General features: G+C 36.5%; 3 protein-coding genes across 4 annotated transcripts; 1 reads left to right on the top strand and 2 right to left on the bottom strand.

The window, feature by feature from the left end:
* Window positions 1–419: 419 nt before the first annotated feature.
* LOC101248184 (chaperone protein ClpD, chloroplastic) lies at window positions 420–7,213 on the top strand. 2 transcript variants are annotated; one of them, XM_010320381.4, is made up of 12 exons: window positions 420–1,588; window positions 2,165–2,322; window positions 2,397–2,626; window positions 2,770–2,878; window positions 2,952–3,082; window positions 3,588–3,689; window positions 3,769–4,050; window positions 4,153–4,256; window positions 4,370–4,664; window positions 5,919–6,152; window positions 6,270–6,506; window positions 6,681–7,213. In XM_010320381.4, the coding sequence occupies exons 1-12, from the start codon at window positions 903–905 to the stop codon at window positions 7,005–7,007; spliced, it is 2,895 nt and encodes a 964-aa protein (XP_010318683.2). In that variant the 5' UTR covers window positions 420–902; the 3' UTR covers window positions 7,008–7,213. The 2 variants fall into 2 exon arrangements, with proteins under 2 accessions (XP_010318683.2, XP_004235865.2); XM_004235817.5 differs by having other exon boundaries at window positions 2,394–2,626.
* A 345-nt stretch (window positions 7,214–7,558) lies between these two features.
* On the bottom strand, window positions 7,559–11,601 carry LOC101248760 (U2 small nuclear ribonucleoprotein A'). Its single transcript, XM_004235819.5, has 8 exons — window positions 11,327–11,601; window positions 11,176–11,216; window positions 10,958–11,087; window positions 10,656–10,861; window positions 9,384–9,554; window positions 8,513–8,563; window positions 8,207–8,380; window positions 7,559–7,857 (listed from the first exon to the last, which is right to left on the bottom strand). Exons 1-8 carry the CDS (start codon window positions 11,406–11,408, stop codon window positions 7,852–7,854), a joined length of 861 nt encoding a protein of 286 aa, XP_004235867.1. The 5' UTR covers window positions 11,409–11,601; the 3' UTR covers window positions 7,559–7,851.
* Window positions 11,602–12,424: 823 nt separating this feature from the next.
* On the bottom strand, window positions 12,425–20,270 carry LOC101248468 (protein FRIGIDA). The gene is made up of 3 exons (XM_004235818.5): window positions 19,022–20,270; window positions 13,585–13,760; window positions 12,425–13,490 (listed from the first exon to the last, which is right to left on the bottom strand). Exons 1-3 carry the CDS (start codon window positions 19,959–19,961, stop codon window positions 12,639–12,641), a joined length of 1,968 nt encoding a protein of 655 aa, XP_004235866.2. The 5' UTR covers window positions 19,962–20,270; the 3' UTR covers window positions 12,425–12,638.
* Between the last annotated feature and the right edge of the window lie 55 nt (window positions 20,271–20,325).

Here is a 20,325-nt window from a genome sequence, read left to right as displayed (position 1 = left end):
AAAAATATACTATTAAGAAGTAAACAACACTCAACTATTTAATGATGAATATAGTTAGAGATATATATAAATTTACTTGATAAAAAAATTATGAATAAGTGTAATATATAAATATGTTTTTTAAAAATTTCCTCTCCTTTAAATTTGAATATGTTTAAGTAGAAGCTTAAATTTGTGTAGAATTAATTAAGTAAATACATACGTCTTATATGATAATTCACATTCTACGAAGCATTTATGTTTGTCTATTTGTTCAACTTTATTCAAATTTAAGTATATACTTATTTTCATCCAAAGTTGAAGGACATATATCTCAAATTGATTTGAAAGTATACATTAATATATTAACTTAATTAAATATTGAAGTCTAAAATTTACTTAATATATACGTTTCAATTATATTACTATAGATTGTGTGAGTTGTTTAGTGTAATATTATATATTATCACAAAAATAATACTATAATCAATTTTTTAACAGGAAAATACAATTTGTTCTCTTTTTCTTTTTCTTTTTCTTTTTTTTTTTCATTTTGGCAGTAGTACAAAAAAAAGACAGGTTTTGGCATTTTAAGAGAAAAGTCATTTTTTTCTGGGCACAGACTCTTTTGAACACAAATTTAACACATTTTCTCTCCTTTATTTTTCCACCAAAAAACTTGCCTTTAACGTGTTGTCTTCTCCAATCTCCGATTCCAACTTTTCCTCCAAAGAAATTTAACATAACTTTTCTTATATATATAAATTAATACACAGTTTGTATATCCTTATAAATAGTACTTCATCTTGCCTTTTGACTTTCCATTTCGTCATCTTCTTCTTTCTTTCTTTTTTTCTTGCTTTTTGTTTTTGATTTTTAGTTGAAATTTATATTTAGCTGTAGAATTTTGTGGGTGTTCTTCAATGGAGTTATCGTGTTCTTCTCCGCTTTCTGTCAACTCTACTATCAGTTTCAATCGATATGTTTCTGTGTACCCTCATAGGAGATGTCAAAGTGTTCTCTCCCTTTTTCCATATTATCCTTCTTCTTCTTCTCATGTTGCTACCACAGCTACTGCTTCTGCTCCTTGTAGTACTAGCAGTTCTAGTTCGACCCTTTTTGGGATTTCCTTTTCTCATCGACCCAGCAGTTCCGTTCATCGTAAAATCAAGCGTTCTATGTATATTGTGTCGGGGGTGTTCGAGAGATTTACTGAGAGATCGATTAAAGCTGTGATGTTCTCCCAGAAGGAAGCAAAGGCTTTGGGTAAAGATATGGTGAGCACCCAACACCTTTTACTTGGTCTTATCGCGGAGGATCGGAGTCCTGGTGGGTTTCTTGGTTCTCGAATAACTATTGATAAGGCCCGTGAAGCTGTTCGTAGCATATGGCTTGGTGACTCAGAGGACGATACAACAAAATTGGGTTCTCAGGACTCCGGTTCAGCTACCTCAGCTACTGATGTGGCCTTTTCTTCAAGTACCAAGCGGGTTTTTGAGGCTGCGGTTGAGTATTCAAGGACCATGGGGTATAATTATATTGCTCCTGAGCATATTGCTATTGGTTTGTTTACTGTTGATGATGGCAGCGCTGGTCGTGTGCTCAAGAGGTATTACTTGTAGTTACTTCAAGAGATCTTTCATTTTACCAGCTAGTACTTTTGTTTTCTGTATATGAGCTGTTCGTTTTTTGATTGAGCAAGCAATAGTGGATGAGGAGAATATGTAAGAACAAAAGTAGTATGCTTTTTGATCAGCAAAAATGTCTTGGGATCACTGATATATTAGCTAATGTTGCTTATTTTGAGATCCAAAATAGCTCTAAAATTGAGGAACGGAAGGTTGTCTGTGACTGTTTAATCGGAGTCAAACAACTTATAGTACCATACTAGGAATGAAGTCAGGAGAATAGAAAGTGGACCATATTTTACATTCTGGATACACTTCCATTTAGTGCTGTTCTGGCTCTCTAGGTATAGAAGATACCAGAGAGAGAGCAATCCATGCTGATTTCTTGTGTGTTGTAAAATTTATATTCTACAATGCAATCAGCTTAGTCAATATGCCTCTTTACCTTCCTGATTGAGTGTAATATGCCTTCTGTCTTGCAATATGATTATCTTTCTGTCGTCTTTACACGTAATGCATATAAGATTTGCATGAAGGGTAGACTGACCTAATTTCAGGTTAGGAGCAAATGTAAATCGTCTGGCAGCTGAGGCAGTTTCCAGGCTTCAAGGAGAGCTTGCTAAAGATGGTAGAGACCCAATTTCGTTCAAAAGATCACGTGAGAAATCCTTTCCTGGAAAAATAACTATTGACAGATCTGCTGAGAAAGCAAAAGGTACGTCCGATTCCTCTCACTTCTTGATACTTTTGTTTTGGCAAACTATCTCAAAAGAGTTCTTTTTCCAGCAGAGAAAAACGCTCTGGAGCAATTTTGTGTAGATCTTACTGCCCGTGCAAGTGAGGGCCTTATAGACCCAGTAATTGGTAGGGAGACTGAAGTTCAGAGAATGATCGAGATACTCTGCCGTCGAACCAAAAACAATCCTATTCTGCTTGGTCAAGCTGGAGTTGGGAAAACAGCGATAGCTGAAGGGCTTGCTATAAACATTGCTGAAGGAAATATTCCTGCGTTCTTAATGGTTGGCTTTGCAATGAATTGCATATTCTGATTTTCCCTTTTTGGGAATCTTTGATCCATTTAGCCATCTAATATGCATCTCTATGTTCTTGTTCCACTAGCTACTGCACCAACTTAACTAGAGGTTTTCTGCTATGTACACAGAAAAAACGGGTAATGTCTTTAGACATTGGCCTATTGATTTCAGGTGCAAAGGAGAGGGGTGAACTAGAGGCGCGTGTGACTACATTAATTAAGGAGGTAAAAGAGTCAGGTGAGCATAGAATGGAAGTAAAATTTGGTTAAATTCTTTTGTCATTGGCTAAGCCTAGTGACATAATCTGCAGGCCATATCATTCTATTCATAGATGAGGTCCACACCCTTGTTGGTGCTGGCACAGTTGGACGGGGAAATAAGGGCTCTGGTCTTGACATTGCTAATTTGCTAAAACCAACACTTGGCCGTGGTGAACTGCAGGTAATTCCTATTCTGGTTCCCTGCATTAATCTATGCAGTTCATTTAGTTTGGCTTCAATTCTTAGACGTAAAAAGTGTAATAGACTTGTCAAATAAACTATTGGTTGATATATAGATAGGCGAAGAAGGTTCACCAGTTGTGCATGCATAGTTCGTTCAGCAATGATGAATTAGATTTTTGGGCGTTGGTTGGCGTAACTCAACTGTATTCTTTGAGAATATGTTTTTTTATCCTCTTGTTGTTTTTTCCTCCTTGTCTTTAAGGTTCCTATAAATATAATTTCTCTTTCAACATGAAATTTACAAAAAAGAGAAAAAGATCCTGCTGAAAAAACAGCGGTTATCCGTTTACACTCGTATATCTTAATCTGCATGTTATACGCCTATGTATGTTGTCCATCTATGCATACCCTTTGATATTATGAAGTTTAAATTCAAATGATCATTTGATATTTAAAATCTGGATTTTATGGACTTCGCGCATAATTTTTTTTTCATGTAACAGTGTATTGCATCTACCACCATGGATGAGTTCAGATTGCATATTGAGAAAGACAAGGCCTTTGCTCGAAGGTTCCAGCCCATCTTGGTTAATGAACCAAGTCAGGTGAATAATACTCTATGCTATGTACGCACAAGTGAGTATGTAATGTCCTAACAGATATTCCTCTTCCTAAATTATATAGGCGGATGCTGTCCAGATACTATTGGGGTTGCGTGAAAAATATGAGTCGCATCATAAGTGTAGGTACAGTCTGGAAGCCATCAATGCTGCTGTGGAACTATCATCAAGATATATACCGGATAGGTATCTTCCTGACAAAGCTATTGATCTTATTGATGAGGCTGGTAGTAAATCTCGTATGCAAGCTCACAAAAGAAGAAAGGAACAGCAGATATCTGTACTTTCACAATCACCTAGTGATTATTGGCAGGAAATTAGAGCTGTTCAAACCATGCATGAAGTGGTAACTATATTTAAATATTACACAATATATTTAGATCTTGCTTGTTAAAAGATTGTACTTATGTGGTCTAAATGCAAGAACCTGTGCCCACTCTACTAACAGATCCTGGCTAGCAAGCTGACTGAAAATGCTGATGCGTCTCGTTTGGATGATGACAGTGAACTTCATTTGCAGCCAGCTTCGTCTTCTACATCTGATCAACATGAGTACGTATCCGCCTCCATGTCCCACAAAGGGCATTATGATAGAAAAAAGATAGTCAGAAGTCATAAATTTAAATCAGAAGTAAATTAACTTAAATTCTTTGATCTTACTCTAGACTCCCATTAGTTGGACCTGAGGATATAGCAGCAGTTGCTTCACTCTGGACAGGCATTCCCCTTAAGCAGCTTACAGTTGATGAAAGAATGCTTTTGGTTGGTCTTGATGAGCAGCTTAAGAAAAGGGTTGTTGGTCAGGATGAGGCTGTTACATCTATTTGTCGGGCTGTTAAGAGATCCAGAACTGGCCTCAAGCACCCAAATAGACCAATTTCGGCAATGCTCTTCTGTGGTCCTACTGGAGTTGGAAAATCTGAACTGGCTAAAGCTTTGGCAGCATCTTATTTTGGATCTGTAAGTATTTATATAATAAATTGTTTCACATTATTCATAAAAAAGACATCTCTCTAGATTAAACAATTGAGTAGAAATATAAAACTCTATAATTGTAATTGCTTCCCCATAATTCTAACTGTAGAACTATTGATCAGGATTCCTGGCTTCATAATTTGATCTAACAAAGTCTACCTTTATTAGTTTGTCTGAATTTGAGAAGAATAATTTAGGATAAGAAACCTGCTTCGATCTTTCATCCTAGATGCCTTAGTTTTCACCAGACAGTCACCAAGGTTTTGCCATTGAAGTTGTTTTTGTCCAAAAAGCTGTAGTCCAGCCACTTCTATGGCAATGTGTTTAGGTAATGATGATAGCAGTAGTGTTTTTTTAGGACCTTTTTTTAATGCTGATGTATTTTCTAGGTTGTTGGTACTAGTGGTTATTTTGATAAAGAAAGTATTAAACTATGATTTTATGATCTGGTGATTGTGTTTTAGCTGGTCCTGGACACGTAAAGTAATAAAGAAAAGAGAGGGAAAGGGTGCGGAGGCCGTGCTGTGTGGTCATTCTAGGTTTCTTTGGCTATTACGTGAAGTGTAGGAGACACCACCAATTAATGTTGTTGTAGTATGACTTCTGATTATTGGTGGCCGCTAATAAGTACTTCAAGTTTAGGCATACTTGTGGCTTTATTACTGGATTATTTCAAATCTCTTTTTCCATTGCCAGGATCAGATTATTCCTTCAGTCATTTCAATAATGAAATGACGAATAGCATTTTTGTATGTAACTGAAAAATCCGCTACATTAAGTAGATCCTTGCACCCCCCTCACCGATCCCATAAGAAAGAACCTAAGAAGTCTTTAATCACCTTATCTACCAAAAAATAAGTCCCTAGTCACCTAGAGTGGAGGCACGTATTTTGGAAAAAATAAATCAAAATTACTGCTCAATTGTACATGTGCTTTTAATCTTTTCATTACTTTGAATTAGAATCTCTTGGTTCTAGATGGTTTGTGACTTTAGTGCGAAGATATAATGAAATAAATTCATCCAAAATTGGGGATAAGATTTCATTATGGAGATATAGATATCTAATTTTTTTAGTTTATCATCAGATAACTAGAGTAATATTTGTTTTCTTTTGTTTTTTTCTGTTTAAAAGATCACTTGGTTTGTGGGTTTTTATTTTTTGATGACCGCACACCTCGACTAATTCCACATGGTTTTGTGGATTCAATGTACTCACTGTATCTTTTGGTGTTGCCCAGGAATCTGCCATGCTAAGATTGGATATGAGTGAATACATGGAGCGGCATACTGTGAGCAAGTTAATTGGATCGCCTCCTGGTTATGTAGGCTATGGAGAAGGAGGGACTCTAACTGAAGCTATCCGAAGAAAGCCCTTCACTGTAGTGCTGCTAGATGAGATTGAAAAGGCTCATCCCGACATATTCAATATTCTCCTTCAGTTGTTTGAAGATGGTCACCTAACAGACTCTCAGGTTTGATTTTAAATATTCCAAGAGATAGATTGTGAAACTTGTCTCGAATAAATATAGCTGAAGAATTCATTTATCCTTGGATCTTGGCATTGCTAATTATGGAACTTGATTCAACAGGGAAGAAGAGTGTCATTTAAGAACGCCTTGATAGTTATGACTTCAAATGTGGGTTCAACAGCCATTGTAAAGGGTAGACAGAATACTATCGGCTTCTTGCTTGCTGAAGATGAGTCAGCCGCCTCCTATGCTGGTATGAAAGCAATAGTGATGGAGGAGCTCAAAACATACTTTCGTCCAGAGTTACTGAATAGGATAGATGAAGTAGTGGTATTCCGTCCACTAGAGAAGCCTCAGGTTCGTATAATATACCTCTGCATCTTGTAACCTATTTGATGACCAGTTTGATTCAATAAGAAGTTGCATTGATCTGAGAACTGAAATGGACCATAGGGTGATCTTTTATTCTGGCACAAATCTTGAGAAAGTAATTGGCTACTGTGAGTAACTGCTTTGTATTTTTTGTTTCAGATGCTCGAGATATTAAACCTGATGTTGCAGGAGGTAAGAGCTAGGCTTGTTTCATTAGGAATAAGTTTGGAGGTATCAGAAGCAGTAATGGACCTCATATGCCAACAAGGATTTGACAGAAACTATGGCGCACGCCCTCTGAGGAGGGCTGTTACTCAAATGGTTGAAGATCTCCTGTGTGAATCTGTACTTTCTGGGGATTTCAAGCCTGGTGATGTTGCTGTGATCCATTTAGATGAATCTGGAAATCCTGTCGTCGTTAACCAGTCAAGCCAGAGTATCCAATTGTCTGATACAAACGGAAATCCAGTAGTCACCAACAGGTGAAGCCAGCATATCCATTTATCTGATACATCTGTACTGTATTGTAAGGTAATAACAACACGATATAGCTCACTGTATATGAGTTAATTTTTTTGTATAGTTTTAGATATAGCCCATTCATACATGTAAAGACATGCCACAGAATTCTTTCAACAATGTATAAACTCTTATGATCATTGTATAATATTGTTGATCATGTATTTAACCTACACAATCTTTTCTACTAAAAGATAGAGAAGCTAACCACGATTCACCTTATTTTGTCAAATCTATTTTAAGAAATAGATTTGTTAATAATGTGAAATTGTGAACATGAAGTTTCAACCAAGATAGCTTTGGCTATCGATATACGATCTATTAACGTTGTGGACATCATCAACTTTCACAGAGTGACAATAAATGCCAAGCTTTTTTTATTGGGGTGTTCAGTACAACTTTGACACTAATTCAGCTCATCACCTCATGTTTCAAGCTACGATTTGATAAAGTCAGCAGCTATTCAAAGACTTCCATTCAGTTCATCACATGTAAGAGAATAAATAAAAAGACAAGGCTTACCAAACTTCTTTCTTTTGTTTAATACAACTTTTCACACACTAATTCAGTTTTTGTCACCTGATGCTTTTAAGCTACGATTTGCTAAACTTGGCAGCTACTTGAGTCTTTTAGAATCAAAATGCAAGAAAAGGTCTTAGTACACAGCAGAATACAATGGCTTCAGTTACATCGATTAACTAATCCCCTCACTTCAAAAAGAAGCGCTCCTCCTACACGGATAATGGTGCAAGACTGAACGTACTGTCTTTTGAATGTCCAACTCAATTACACATGATAACCCCCAGGGTATCTACTCCTGAAAAAGAGAAGCAGGGAGAGGAAATCAGGTGACAATACAACACAATGCAATTTTCTGAAATACAGAGTGAGTCAAAAGGGCAATAGACAATTAGACAAGTCAACTATTGCAATGAGGCGTCAAGTTGGGAGATTTATAAATTAAACATTCAAGGAACGGTTCTCATAACCCTGGCACAGTGCTCCAAATTTAAAGCATGCAACAGTTATGTAACTATGTTATAACCCCAATGATATTCTTCTTGTAAGCTAATGCAAATATAAACCCAGCAAACTTAAACGAGAGGGAGTATAACATAAGAAAAGAGAAGACATAGTCGTTAAATTTTTTTGAGAGTAATTTGTACCTGCTCCATATCTGTAGGACCATCAGGTGTCTGTTCAGGTACATTTTCCTCCACCTTGTTAGCTTTATCATCGCTATCTGTAACCATCTTGTCTTCTTTGGCGTCTTCTTTTTTAGCAGTAACATCATGATCACCAATATTTAGATCTGCAGGAAGCTGGCCCGACTTCAATGCCTGCACAATTTTACACATCATCATAAGTAACACAAAACATGCCAGGGAAAGAAAAGGAATCTGAACAAGGTCTTCATAAGGGGAAAAATGACAAATACACTAATTTCAGTAAATCAAAACTTTATGCATCACCTGTTCAAGTCTAGCCACCTCCTCAAGAGTTTGGGAATTCACAATGGCAGCCTGCACATGCAAAAAAATACAATTAATTCAACCAGCAAAAGGAAATGACTGTTCTATTCATTTCTGGAGTGGTCTCTTTTACACATATCCGTGACAGGAGAGGCATTCATCATGCTTCAATTTACCAGGTACAATTCCATAATTAGACCAAATTTACCATTAATGAGAAAATCTTAGTGCATTAAGCCCAATACGTATAAGCTCCTTCTAGCCTCTCTTTGGCAACGGTTCATTGACATAAGCAAGAAAATCAGCGGACATAGGGTGCTCCTATTAGCATAAAAAGCTACCTGTTTGACTCAGACCGATAAATCACTGCAAGAAATGTCTAAGAGTCTGATGACTTTCTTTAAAGAAATTGAAATATGTAGCCTCCATCCACAGAAGATACTGCTTTTCTAAATACTTGTTCTGCTCTATTTAACCTACCAGTGACTTCTAAAAAAATATTTCATTTTATGTTCGGTTGTGTTGCTGAAACTAGTTGATTAGTAAGCCTTAGAGGCGCAGAAAATTGTTTCATAGTTCTGGACAAAAAGTGTTAATTTTTTTTTTGGCAGCGGTGGTGGTGATTGGCACTTGCAGCTGAAGGCCAGCCAAGAACACAACAAAAACATAAAGCAGATATTGAGTAGTTGACTTCGTGTGCAGAGACAGTGAATAGGTTGGTCCTATCCATATTTCATAAGATGAACAGCCCTCATAATATAGAAACATGTATCCAAACAACTGTTCCACCATCCTAATTCTTGAAAAGCATCCGAGAAGAGGAAGAAAGAATGGGTAAGAAGAAACAGTAACTGATAACCGAATATTGTACCTTAATTGCTATTATTTGCTCAGGTGTAGGAGCAACTGGCTTAGATGCTTGAGCTTCCTTTGGTTCCTCAGCAGGTGCCGCAACCTCAACAGGTACAGTCTTCACTGATTCCTTTTTGACCTGCTCTACAGCTTCTTGTGATGCAAATAATTTACTTGCTTCCAATCTCTCCTATAGCAACAAGTTAGATGAGACAGCTCAATATGCAGCAGTTTAAAGTACAAAACCAAGGTTTGATTACCACACTTTAGACAAATTTAAAGAACATGCCTTAGAAATTCTAGCATGAAGATAGAAACACCTGGTCAAATATAGAGCATCAGTGAATGAAGAGATGAGCAAGCATAGATTTTTGCTGGAGAACATAGTTGTATGTTTATATAGAGAAGTAAGAGAGTGTATGTTTATATAGAGAAGTAAAAGAGTGTATATTAGTAACATTATACATGTCGACATTCTGCGTCGAATCCCAGAATATCTCAAAAAAAAGAACATTTAATCATTGGCAGTCTCATATAGCAAACAACAGATTAAATTCAAGACAAGTATGCAAGACTGTTCTAACCATACATTTAAGTTTTGTACAGAAATGGATCTTGGACCTAACTCAACCCCAAAAGCTAGCTCAAGAGGTGAGGATTGTCCAAGACTATATACAAATTTTGCCTACCACCACCGATGTGGGACTGAACAAGTTCTAATAATAGTCATTGTACTTACACATACATGTGGAGAGCTAGTCATGTCCTTTGCTTTAAGATAAATTACATGCTTTTTAAAGTGATAAAGTTCATATTAAGAAGGTCAAACACAAAGACAGCATTATTCAAGGAGACCTGCAATATTTTTCATTTAGGCACAACTTATCTTGAGGTTTGACCTGTTCAAGGAGGTAATATCTGTCATCTCCATTTCCATTTAAAATTCTAGCAAACAGATTTACAAGGTCTGTCATTCATCTATGTATGCAACTACTTCAGAAACACACCAAACACCTCCAACTTAATTGACGGAGCCTTTGCAAACAAAGAAGAAAAGGCTAATAACGTTCTTCAAGATTGGGAACCCACTCAATGTTTCTTTTTAAAATTCAACTGCAAGAAATGTAAACAATTTTATACAATTTCTTGAATATTTGAGAATTCTGGATGGCACTTAGTTCAATCCAAATAGAAATACAAAGTTAACTAAAACCACAAGCTGAATTACGAACATATTTAAAGAGTTCCTACATCATTTAATTGAAGAGGTGGAAGGAATGAGCAAACCAACCTTTTGTTTGACTTTCCTGAAATCCAACAAACGCAAGGACTTCAACTTGTGAATGACATAAAGGCGATAATTTGGTCTCTTTGTGATATTGTTCTCAAGAAGACTAAGAAACTTCAGCTTCGGGAGAGATGCAAGCGGGTCAATTTCAACCAAATTCGTAAGTCTGTTGCTAGTAATAATCAAAGTATGCAATTTTGGCAGAAACTCTGCAACATCACGAAAAAAAAAAACACGAACAAATGTCTCGTTAATAGACGTATAATTGAAGTGCAATACTTACTTCCAACTATCTAATATCTCACCTCCAATGTTAGGGTTGATACGCGTAATTCTATTGTTGTTCATTAGTAAAGTTCCAAGTCGATTCAGATATGGAAAATTCTCCAGTTTAACAATCTCATTATCAGATAAATCAATCGTGTCAAACTGATCCTGTAACCAAAATATAAAACTTCAGAAACTACTTCCTGATAACTAAAAACCTTAAAAGTTGAAAAAATTAAAATAGCAAAAAACTTACCTCGGTAGCACCTAAGTTCTCAATGACCGGAATCTTATTACCTGTGCATAGTAACAAAGTAAAATGAAACATTAAGCTTCTCCGTTCAAGAGTTATGTATAGAACCATGTATTGAAGTTGAAAGAAGTTGAGATTAGGGTTGAAGAAAAACCTCGAAGATCTAACTCGCGTTCGCGTATGGCATTGAAGAAATGAGGGCTTTTCCATATCAGGTCCGCCGTTAACCTCACCATTTTTGTGTCACTTCTTCTCTTTTGCAGCTCTTAGTAGCCGATACAAGAGAAACCCCAAAGTGCATAAAGGTTTATGAAAGCCCGGTTCTGTATACCGGAGAAAAAATAGGGTACGTTTACGATATTGCCCTTCGTCGGGCTACGTCTCGTTTCCGAAAAACTGCAAAAACTCAATTAAATAGTGGATTACTATATTCTAATACTTCCTCAATTCTATATTAACTGAGTTATTTGATATTTTTTTGTTTTAATTTTTTTTTTATATTCTTTATTTTATTTATTGAAGTTTTATATTTTCTGGGAGATGAATAAAATTACTTACAATGTTATATTTATAATTTTATAAAAGATAATAATGAAAACTAAAAAATTTAATTTAAATTATGTCCTTGAATATTTTTCTTGAGAGGTGTGTGTTGCGTCACAAATTTAGTTAATAAATATAGAATAGAGGGAGTATAATAATTTGTACCGGCCTTGCTATTTGTTATCTTACTCCTACTTCAAAAGATGTAGAAAGATTATTATCTTATTCTAGAGGTATAAAGACGATTTTCACTCAATAAAAATGTATATCAAAGCAAATATTAAGAAAATTACGAAAAAATAATATTTTGAAAATAAATAAATAAGTAATATAAAATAGTGTAATAATTAAACTACAAGTGATAGTAAATTATAACAGAAATGTGAGAACAAAAAACTACATAACAATACAATGAAGGATAAACAAAATAACGCTCTACACTACACTGTCTATTAACCTTCTGCCCGAGTTAATATCCTCCAAAGCCTCATATTTAAGGTCATATCCTCCAGCTCCAACGTCACTTTCTTTCACGGATATATACAAATTGACTTTGGCTTTAGTACTCACAAAAACAACGTCACACTATTAAAGTTCTTATAAATTATTATTTTTTTGCCAATTTGCCAAAAAGAATACCCCTTATATGATCATACGAATAACGAGTCGAAGCTTTTACCTTCTGGATTGAAGCAAAAAAGAGAATAAATGAGAGAAAATAAACACTTGAGAAGCAGGTTTAAGTCATTTCGTCAGAGATTTTAATTTAAGTCTTTCCAGAGAAATGAAATTTTGCTATAGACTTTCACTATCTAAGCTTCAAAAATATCCCAGAGTTCCACAGTAACTAAACATTTCAGCGCCGGCGTCTTGAGGACTTGAGAGAAATCACTTCAAGACTGGCTATACTAAAGAAAGGGAGATTAAGGTTGAAGGTAATCCCTACCCAAGGCAAAACTATCTGGTCCAGTGAATAAAAAAGACGATTGATGAGCAGAGGCAGCAGATGGAACAACATCAACTACTCGCCAGCCACTACTCCTGTAGAGTTCACTTGTTAAAACAGTATCACCAAACTGATAGGGGTTAGATGCAGAGCTTCGGCCAGCAACATCAGTGGGTATGGCGTTCGGCAATCCCCTAGAGCCTTCCAAGTATGGTGATGGCCTATAAGCATCAGCAGGTTTGGTGTTTGGTAACCCTGTAGAACCTGCCAAGTACGGTGATGGCCTATAAGCATCACCAAGTTTGGTGTTTGGCATCCCTGTAGAACTTGCCAAGTACGATGATGGCCCATAAGCATAGCTATGGGAGGGCAGTCTGTCGCACACAGCTCCATCACCATGCAGTCCATATAACTGACCAGTGTGATGACTTCCTATTTGCATGGGTGTATTATCCACTAAAGTCCTTCCATGACCTCCAGGTCCATGCAATACTAATGGGGACAAACCAAACATGTGGCCAGCAGTTCCACTTTCTAACAAGGTTGTGTTGCTATCAATATGATTAACAACTCTTTCCTGTTGTAGCCGTGGATTTGGAAAATGCGACTGTTTCGCCTCTTTGTTGCTGATCATTCCAGATGACTCAGTTTCATCATTTTTTCTCTTTTGTGCCATCTTCTTCTCACCTACTTCAATTTCTTTCTCCAAGCTCATTATTTGCTCATTGATTTTCCACCCGGGAAGAAGTTTTGAAAGATCAATGTTATGGCGTCTTGAGCATTTGATGACAGATCTAAGAGCAGCCAAGTGCTTCTTTTTTGCTTCATGCTATACAAAAAAAAATGCACAGTTAACTTGAGGAAATCAGCAGAGAAATCAGGGCAGGAGAGCTATCAGTATTGGAATAAAATTCAATAATTACCACAGCAGCAAGTGAACCTTGCGGCTTTCCCTTCATCTTCTTCAGTGGCTCTTTAGATTCTCGTAAATATGTTGTCACAAGTTTCTGAGAGTTAAATCTGTCCTCCATTCCAAAAGTATAGGCAAGATCAACTGCCTCCATTTCCATCTTCTGGTTCACCATCCCCTCTATAATTTCTGTCAGATACGCATAAACCAGTGTTAAGCAGGCAGACAGCAACTACGACAAGGTCAAATGTAATATTTTGGGCCAGAGATAAGGTATGAAAAATTACAAGATGAATCATATTAAGAAATAATGAATCACATAATAAGCTACATCTATGAAACCACAAACAACATAAACAAACAATCAGAAGTTGGATTGTAACTTCCAAACAGATATAAGGTTGAAGAGGGTGTAGTCCCACAAAGTGGGGTCTGGGGATCTGGGGAGAGTACAGTGCAAGCAGACCTGACCTCTACCTCAAAGGTAGAGCGGTCTAGAAAATGAAGTACTAGAAATAACAGAAACAACAGGTAGTAATCAAACAACAAATAGTAGCAGAGCAATACTACAACAAAATAATACTATTAATCAAACTACACGAAATCATGGAGAGGTGGGATGCATTTGATAATAACATTGCTTTCAAAGCTGGGAAGGGGTAAGGTTAGATTTGGGGGGAAAAGTGGTGTGGAGGTTTGGTGCTTAAGGCTGAATTCCCAGTATAGTATAGACTCTCTTGCCAAAGGGAATTGTCCGTTCAACAAGTTAGGGGGACTCATAGGGAAGGGACCTTATGGGATTTGAGATTTAGGAGAACTTTCCAAGATTGGGATGTAAACCGAGTTTCAGAGATTGCTAGGTTTACTTCAAAAGCAATGTCAACCAGTTGACAGACCCAATGCTTTGAGTTGGGAGTTGGGGAATAATGAAGTGTTCACGGTTAAGTCCTGCTATATGAGAAGCGTATGGTTCAGGCAGAGGATGGTTTTCCATATGTCTCGATCTGGATACTGAAGTGCCGAGGTAGGTGTACATTTTCACGCGGTTAGCTATTAAAGGAGTGATTTTGATGGCGGAGAATATTAGGGAGGAAAGGTTGTTGACATGAGCTAATGTTTCCTTTGTAATGAGACGGGTGAGAACATGGACCATATTTTGTTGCATAGCAATTTTGAGGTTATGGGAGGATGTCTTTAGATGGTTTGGAGTTTATTGGATTATGCCAAGAATCGTTAAGAGTTGATGCCCAGCTGGAAGAGTGGAGCTAGGAGAAGAAGGCACGAGGCTTGGACTGTTACTTCTATCGAATTGATGTGGGTCATTTGGAAATAGAGGAATACGAGAGCTTTTGAAGGGGTGGAGCTGAGCTTCGCTCAATTGAGGAGTAGTTTATTATCCCTTAATTTCTTTTGGAGCACCCATGTAGTTCCTATTTGTATAGAGGGCTAGGTGTCTATTGAAGAGAATCATATTTTGATAGGTTTCTCCTTTTTTTTGGTATATCACTTGTATACGGCCAAGTGACCTTGTTATTATCAATGAAACCTTTTACCTCATTAAAAAAATGAGTATGACTACCAAAAAACAGGGGAGGCCCATGTAGGCCCTGGCGGAAGCTCGAGCACCCATTACTTCCGATGTGGGACCTGTGAATTTATATAAACAAATGATAAGAGCTACTCAAATAATAAAGTGAGCAATGGAGACGCAAAGAGGCATCAGGTGCTTTGGTTGAAAAGGTATTCGATGAGTCAATTGGATCTCTTTGATAAGAGATCGAAGTCTGTATCCTGCATTTAAGGCTTTTCAACTATTTTTCTTTTCCTTCCCTTTTTGCTTCTCTTTTTCTTCTTACATTTATCTAATTCCTTTTCTTTTCTTGTTTTCATTCCTAGTACTAGAATCTACTCATTTGTGCAGTTTTACTTTTCTAATATTCCAAAAATAGATTTTACTTGTCAGTTTTAGTATTTATGAAAAAGACAATTGATTTTTTCTTGGTTTACCCTCAAAATTGATTACTTATTCCCCAAATTATTTGCACAGACCTAAAACAATACATCAATTAATATAACAATATGGGAAGATACTCATATTAATCATTATTTCTTAAATTTTGTGCAAATCCAAGGTGGACAAGTAAAAGTGAACGGATGGAGTACCATCTTAAGCACTTATGACTTTTGTGGTAATTTTTCCTTTTCTTTTTGTTTTTCTCTTATGAATTCTGACACGGGGAAACCGATGGAGTACCATCTTAAGCACTTATGACTTCCATGGTAATTTTTCCTCCTTTTTGTTTTTCTCTTAGGAATTCTGAGACGAGGAAATATAATATAGTTTACAACAACAAACCCAATGTAATTCAATAGGTGGGTTCGAGGATGGTAGAGTGACCTTACCGATGTTGAGAAAGTTGAGAGGCGTAATATAGTTCATCATCATGTTTTGGATAAAGAAAACATTTGTTTCTTAACTTTGTAGATAAATCAATTTATACAATTTAAGTTAGAAATGGGCACGACTGCATGACAACCCGTGGGCTCTCCGTAAAACTAGGTACTAATTTTCTAAAATCGTAATAATATTATTTGTTGGGACTTATGCTACATGAAGGCTAAATGGTGCAATTGGTTGGATGTTGAGTTACTTACCAAGAGGACTACAAATCGATTCTCACTTGATGCATTTTTTTCCATCTTTCTTTCGGTGGTGCATTCATGTTCTTAAATCCTAGATTTGCCTGTGGTTATAAAATTGATGTAATCAATGGTAACTATTTTTATTTTTATTTCTGTGACTAGTGTTTGAACCAGATTTCTCGCACCTCTAAGTAATTTGACGGGATATATATCACCTCCCACCAGCAATAAGTGTCAGGTAACTTTGTCCACCAAGGCTAGGAGCCTAGGACAGATGGAAAACACCACCTAGTGTATTTTTGTCTCCACTGGGATTTGAACCTGAGACCTCATGGTTTTCAACCACTTCATCAACTACTAGATCATACCCTTAGGTGCTCAATGATAATACTATTAATCTTTTTCCCAAAATAGGAAAACATTGAAAATAATTATGAATAGAATGATAAAATGGCATGTAAGATATATTTATACTTTACATGGAAATATTTTTAAGGTTAGTTTAGAAGACAATTTTGCACTTATACTTGGTACTTAGTAATTGTAATGATGTACATTATTAGTCGAATATAAGATTTAAATTTGATAGGTTTTAAGACCATTTTATTAATATACTTATTTTGTATAAAAGATGTAGGATTAAGTTAAACTTATTGTATATGTATATATTTTATGATACTTCATATGCTCCGAATGTACCGACCACCCATTGTGGTGATGAACATATAGTCGGATATAAGATTATTTTAACCTTCTGCACATTATTCTCTCTGCTCTCAAAACACCTAGAATTCCTCTCTTTCCAGGTTGACTATCATAAATAATTCTCTATCTATCTCTGCTTTTAGCATGTACTCTTGCTTCCTCCCCACTCTTCAGAGCCTTTCTTGGGCATGGTCCAAGAGATGCCTTTGAGACTTAGAAATATTCTCCATAGCTTCAGAGTGTAAGTGCAGTGTATAAACTATTGGTTCAATGTCTCATATGTTTCCTTACAAAGAAAACATATTGAGCATAAGGTTATCCCTCTCTTCATCACATTGTCCTGAGTCAAAGCTACTTCTTTGGCTAATAACAAGATGAAACAAGATATTGTGTAAGGTGTAATATTTTTCCAAATTTATTTCCAAGGTCAAATTAGATTATGATTACTAGGTTGGTCTATCTCCGGTTAGCTTTGTTAACTATAAACACCCTTTTATTGTTACTACTCCATCATAATATATCTTCCCCAATCTGAAGCCCATTAAAGGTGTAAAGTGTGTTAAGTAATTCATCAACTCTCATAATTTCCTGTCATTTAGTTGCCTCCTAAAAGCAATGTTCCTCCTCTGTGGTGTCTATAGCTTTGGATCTTTGTTGGAACAAAGCTAGATTGAAAATATATGGGAGTAAAGCTTCCAAATTGCTTTTTTCATGTCATTCATTCTTCAAAAAGTGGTGATTGGAAGAAAGACCAAGTTTTTGAAGAATGAATGACATGAAAAAAGCAATTTGGAAGCTTTACTCCCATATATTTTCAATCTAACTTTGTTCCAACAAAGATCCATACCAAAGTTATGAACACCACTGAGGTGGAACATTGCCTTTAGGAGGCAGCTAAATGAAAGGAAATTATGAGAGTTCATGAATTTCTTAACACACTTTAATGGGCTTTAGATTTGGGAAGTATATTATGATGGAGTAACAACAAAAAGGTATTTATAGTTAACAAAGCTTATCAGAGACAAGGGACTAAAAAAACCAGTGTTGTTTGAGCAGCATGATTTTTGAGTAACTAGTATAAGTTTCCTATTGAGTAGTAAGAGGAGGGAAGTTGGATTACAACTACAAGGAAAGACTTTCATCATGCATGTGGGCATATTCTGCGGAAGTTTTCAAGTGCCATTAATTTCATAAAGGTTACACAGAAGTTCTTTTTAAAAAGCTTTATAATCCTGCAAGAATAGAAAGGATTTCTTATGTTTTTTCGCTCACTTGTACATATTTCGGCTTTTTTCTTAGTGCTGCAATTTCAATAGAACTAGTATTTCTCCAAAAAGAAGTTTTTCTTCAAAGGTCCTATGCACGAGATCTTAGCCAGGAAAGATATGCACTAAAAGAATCATACTTCCTATACAAAAATATAATCATTACCATGGATTATGATTCATTGTGCACCGTGCACAAGAAAGATCTTAAAGAATCTGGGAAGTTGTAATCCTCAAAGACCTATGTATGGACCAAAAGTAATAGAGGATGGGGATTCTGATGCACAAGCAACAGTTTGTGAAAATTTCAGAGGTTGGTGTTAGTCCAGTTCCTAGGTACCACCAAATAAATATTGGCATCTCAATTTGGATAAATGGGAAGGGTGGGAGCTCCTGATGTCTTTTGGGTATGATAAGGGTAAGAGAAAAGCCTTGAATCTAATGAGATGAATAAAAAGGGAAGGACAGGTGCAAGACACCAGTAAACAAATAGGAAGGGAAAGTTCTAAGTTTGGTGAGTATATTTTTTACAGAAGAACACACCAAGCAAGTACTGATGGTCTCCAAACTGTGAGCAAATTTGTTGTCCCTTCAAGTATGCAAGGAGTAAAGTCCATCATAGTGTCAAAATTATTTGCATTTTTAAAAGTTATCCTAAGTTAGGGAAGTTCTATCTACAGCAATACAACCAAATCAAACCACTTGTATCAGTGATCTTGTTCAATCAGACTAATTAAAAGATACCAACTTACTAAAAGCACGCCATCTCACATGAATAGCAAATGACAATTTATGCAAACGTAGCTTACAGACAAATTGAATTCATGAAAATAGGACCTGTAATCTTTGCCATGAAGACATTTGATCTTGTGAGGGAACAAGAAATATTCTTCTTGAACGGACTTGCCAGAAATAAATCCCTGATATCCTCATTACTGAATGCTCCTGGAATCCCGAAACACCCAATAAGCAATAGCAAACCCCGGGCATCCATATCATACACCTTTCGTAAACCTCCTTCAGCAATCAACCTCTTTCTCCATGCTAAAGCTGCCTTCTCCGCCTCTTCTTTCACCTCTTTCTCAATCTCAACTCCCTCGTCGATTCCCATCAACAAGAAGCAATCCAAAACCAATATAGAAGCCTTCCTTCCATTGACCACGGGTGAACCCTTAACATATGCCCTGCTCCCTTGCAAATAAAACTTCCCAACACAATCCAATACAAGTCTTGCCGGATTGCGCGAGAGTTTCAATGCCTTAGGGACTTCCTCAAGCAGTAGATTTATATCTGAGATATGCGTTATCATGTACTTCCGCAGACCACGACCGTCCACCCTTTTACAGATGCTTTCTAGCTCTGAACGAGTAGATTTTAGCTCTAAACAAGGGGATTTCACTTCCACTTTTTCTTCTTCAGAGGGACCGAATTCCATTGCCGGTTCTGGTCCTGGGGCTGCGGCTGCGGGAAGTGAGGATACAGATAAGGGGGTAGTACTAGTTGTATCCAGGGGTCGCATAGAGTCGATTAAAGTCCCGATAGAAACAACGTGTCGGTGTAACTCAGCAAAGCAGACCTGGAATGCGGAGAAAGCATCCGAGAGTTTGCTGAATTTGGCAATTGAGTCGTCATTTGTTGGTGGCTGCAGAAATTCAGACTGTTTGGTGATGTTTTGCAGAGCATTTACTGTTTCTATGAGTTGCGATTGAGCTTCTACCGCCGGCAATGGCCGTGATGGAGACGGCGCAGCGGTGGCAGCATCGGCTGGTTCAACCATGTCGAAACGTACAGAATTGACACAAAGGAGAAAAATGAGAAACCTTTTTCTTGCAATTCTCTATGAATTTTATATTTCTTTTATTTGGGTTTTTTCCGGAGTGAAAATCAATTAGGGTTAATTACTTAATTACAGTTAACCTCATGCTAACTTGACTCAATTTCGAAAATTATCTCTATATTTTAATAAAACTAAATATTTATCTCCGGTACTATGAAAAATATACATTTACATCCTATGAGATATTTAAAATATAATTATGTAAAAAAGCAATGTGTAACAACAATTATTGCAACTGAAGTTTAGCCATAAAACACATAATTCACAAGTTCGTTTATTAGCCTGTTCTTCAGCTTCTGCAAAT

This window comes from Solanum lycopersicum, chromosome 3 (genome assembly GCF_036512215.1).
Source record: "Solanum lycopersicum chromosome 3, SLM_r2.1".
Lineage (NCBI taxonomy): Eukaryota > Viridiplantae > Streptophyta > Magnoliopsida > Solanales > Solanaceae > Solanum > Solanum lycopersicum.
The sequence above is the reverse complement of the archived record's forward strand: the minus strand, read 5'-3'. Positions and strand labels throughout refer to the sequence as shown.

What these genes read in the sequence shown, in the direction of transcription:
- LOC101248184 (XM_004235817.5), top strand. Translation starts at nt 903, where the DNA reads ATGGAGTTATCGTGTTCTTCTCCGCTTTCTGTCAACTCTACTATCAGT. An exon ending in GCTGGTCGTGTGCTCAAGAG is followed by an intron (nt 1,589 to 2,164) that starts GTATTACTTGTA and finishes ACCTAATTTCAG; the next exon opens with GTTAGGAGCAAATGTAAATC. An exon ending in TTCAAACCATGCATGAAGTG is followed by an intron (nt 4,051 to 4,152) that starts GTAACTATATTT and finishes CTCTACTAACAG; the next exon opens with ATCCTGGCTAGCAAGCTGAC.
- LOC101248760 (XM_004235819.5), bottom strand. Translation starts at nt 11,408, where the DNA reads ATGGTGAGGTTAACGGCGGACCTGATATGGAAAAGCCCTCATTTCTTC. An exon ending in ACGCGAGTTAGATCTTCGAG is followed by an intron (nt 11,217 to 11,326) that starts GTTTTTCTTCAA and finishes TACTATGCACAG; the next exon opens with GTAATAAGATTCCGGTCATT. An exon ending in TATCAACCCTAACATTGGAG is followed by an intron (nt 10,862 to 10,957) that starts GTGAGATATTAG and finishes GTGATGTTGCAG; the next exon opens with AGTTTCTGCCAAAATTGCAT.
- LOC101248468 (XM_004235818.5), bottom strand. Translation starts at nt 19,961, where the DNA reads ATGGTTGAACCAGCCGATGCTGCCACCGCTGCGCCGTCTCCATCACGG. An exon ending in CTTCATGGCAAAGATTACAG is followed by an intron (nt 13,761 to 19,021) that starts GTCCTATTTTCA and finishes CGTATCTGACAG; the next exon opens with AAATTATAGAGGGGATGGTG. An exon ending in AAGGTTCACTTGCTGCTGTG is followed by an intron (nt 13,491 to 13,584) that starts GTAATTATTGAA and finishes TTTTTTGTATAG; the next exon opens with CATGAAGCAAAAAAGAAGCA.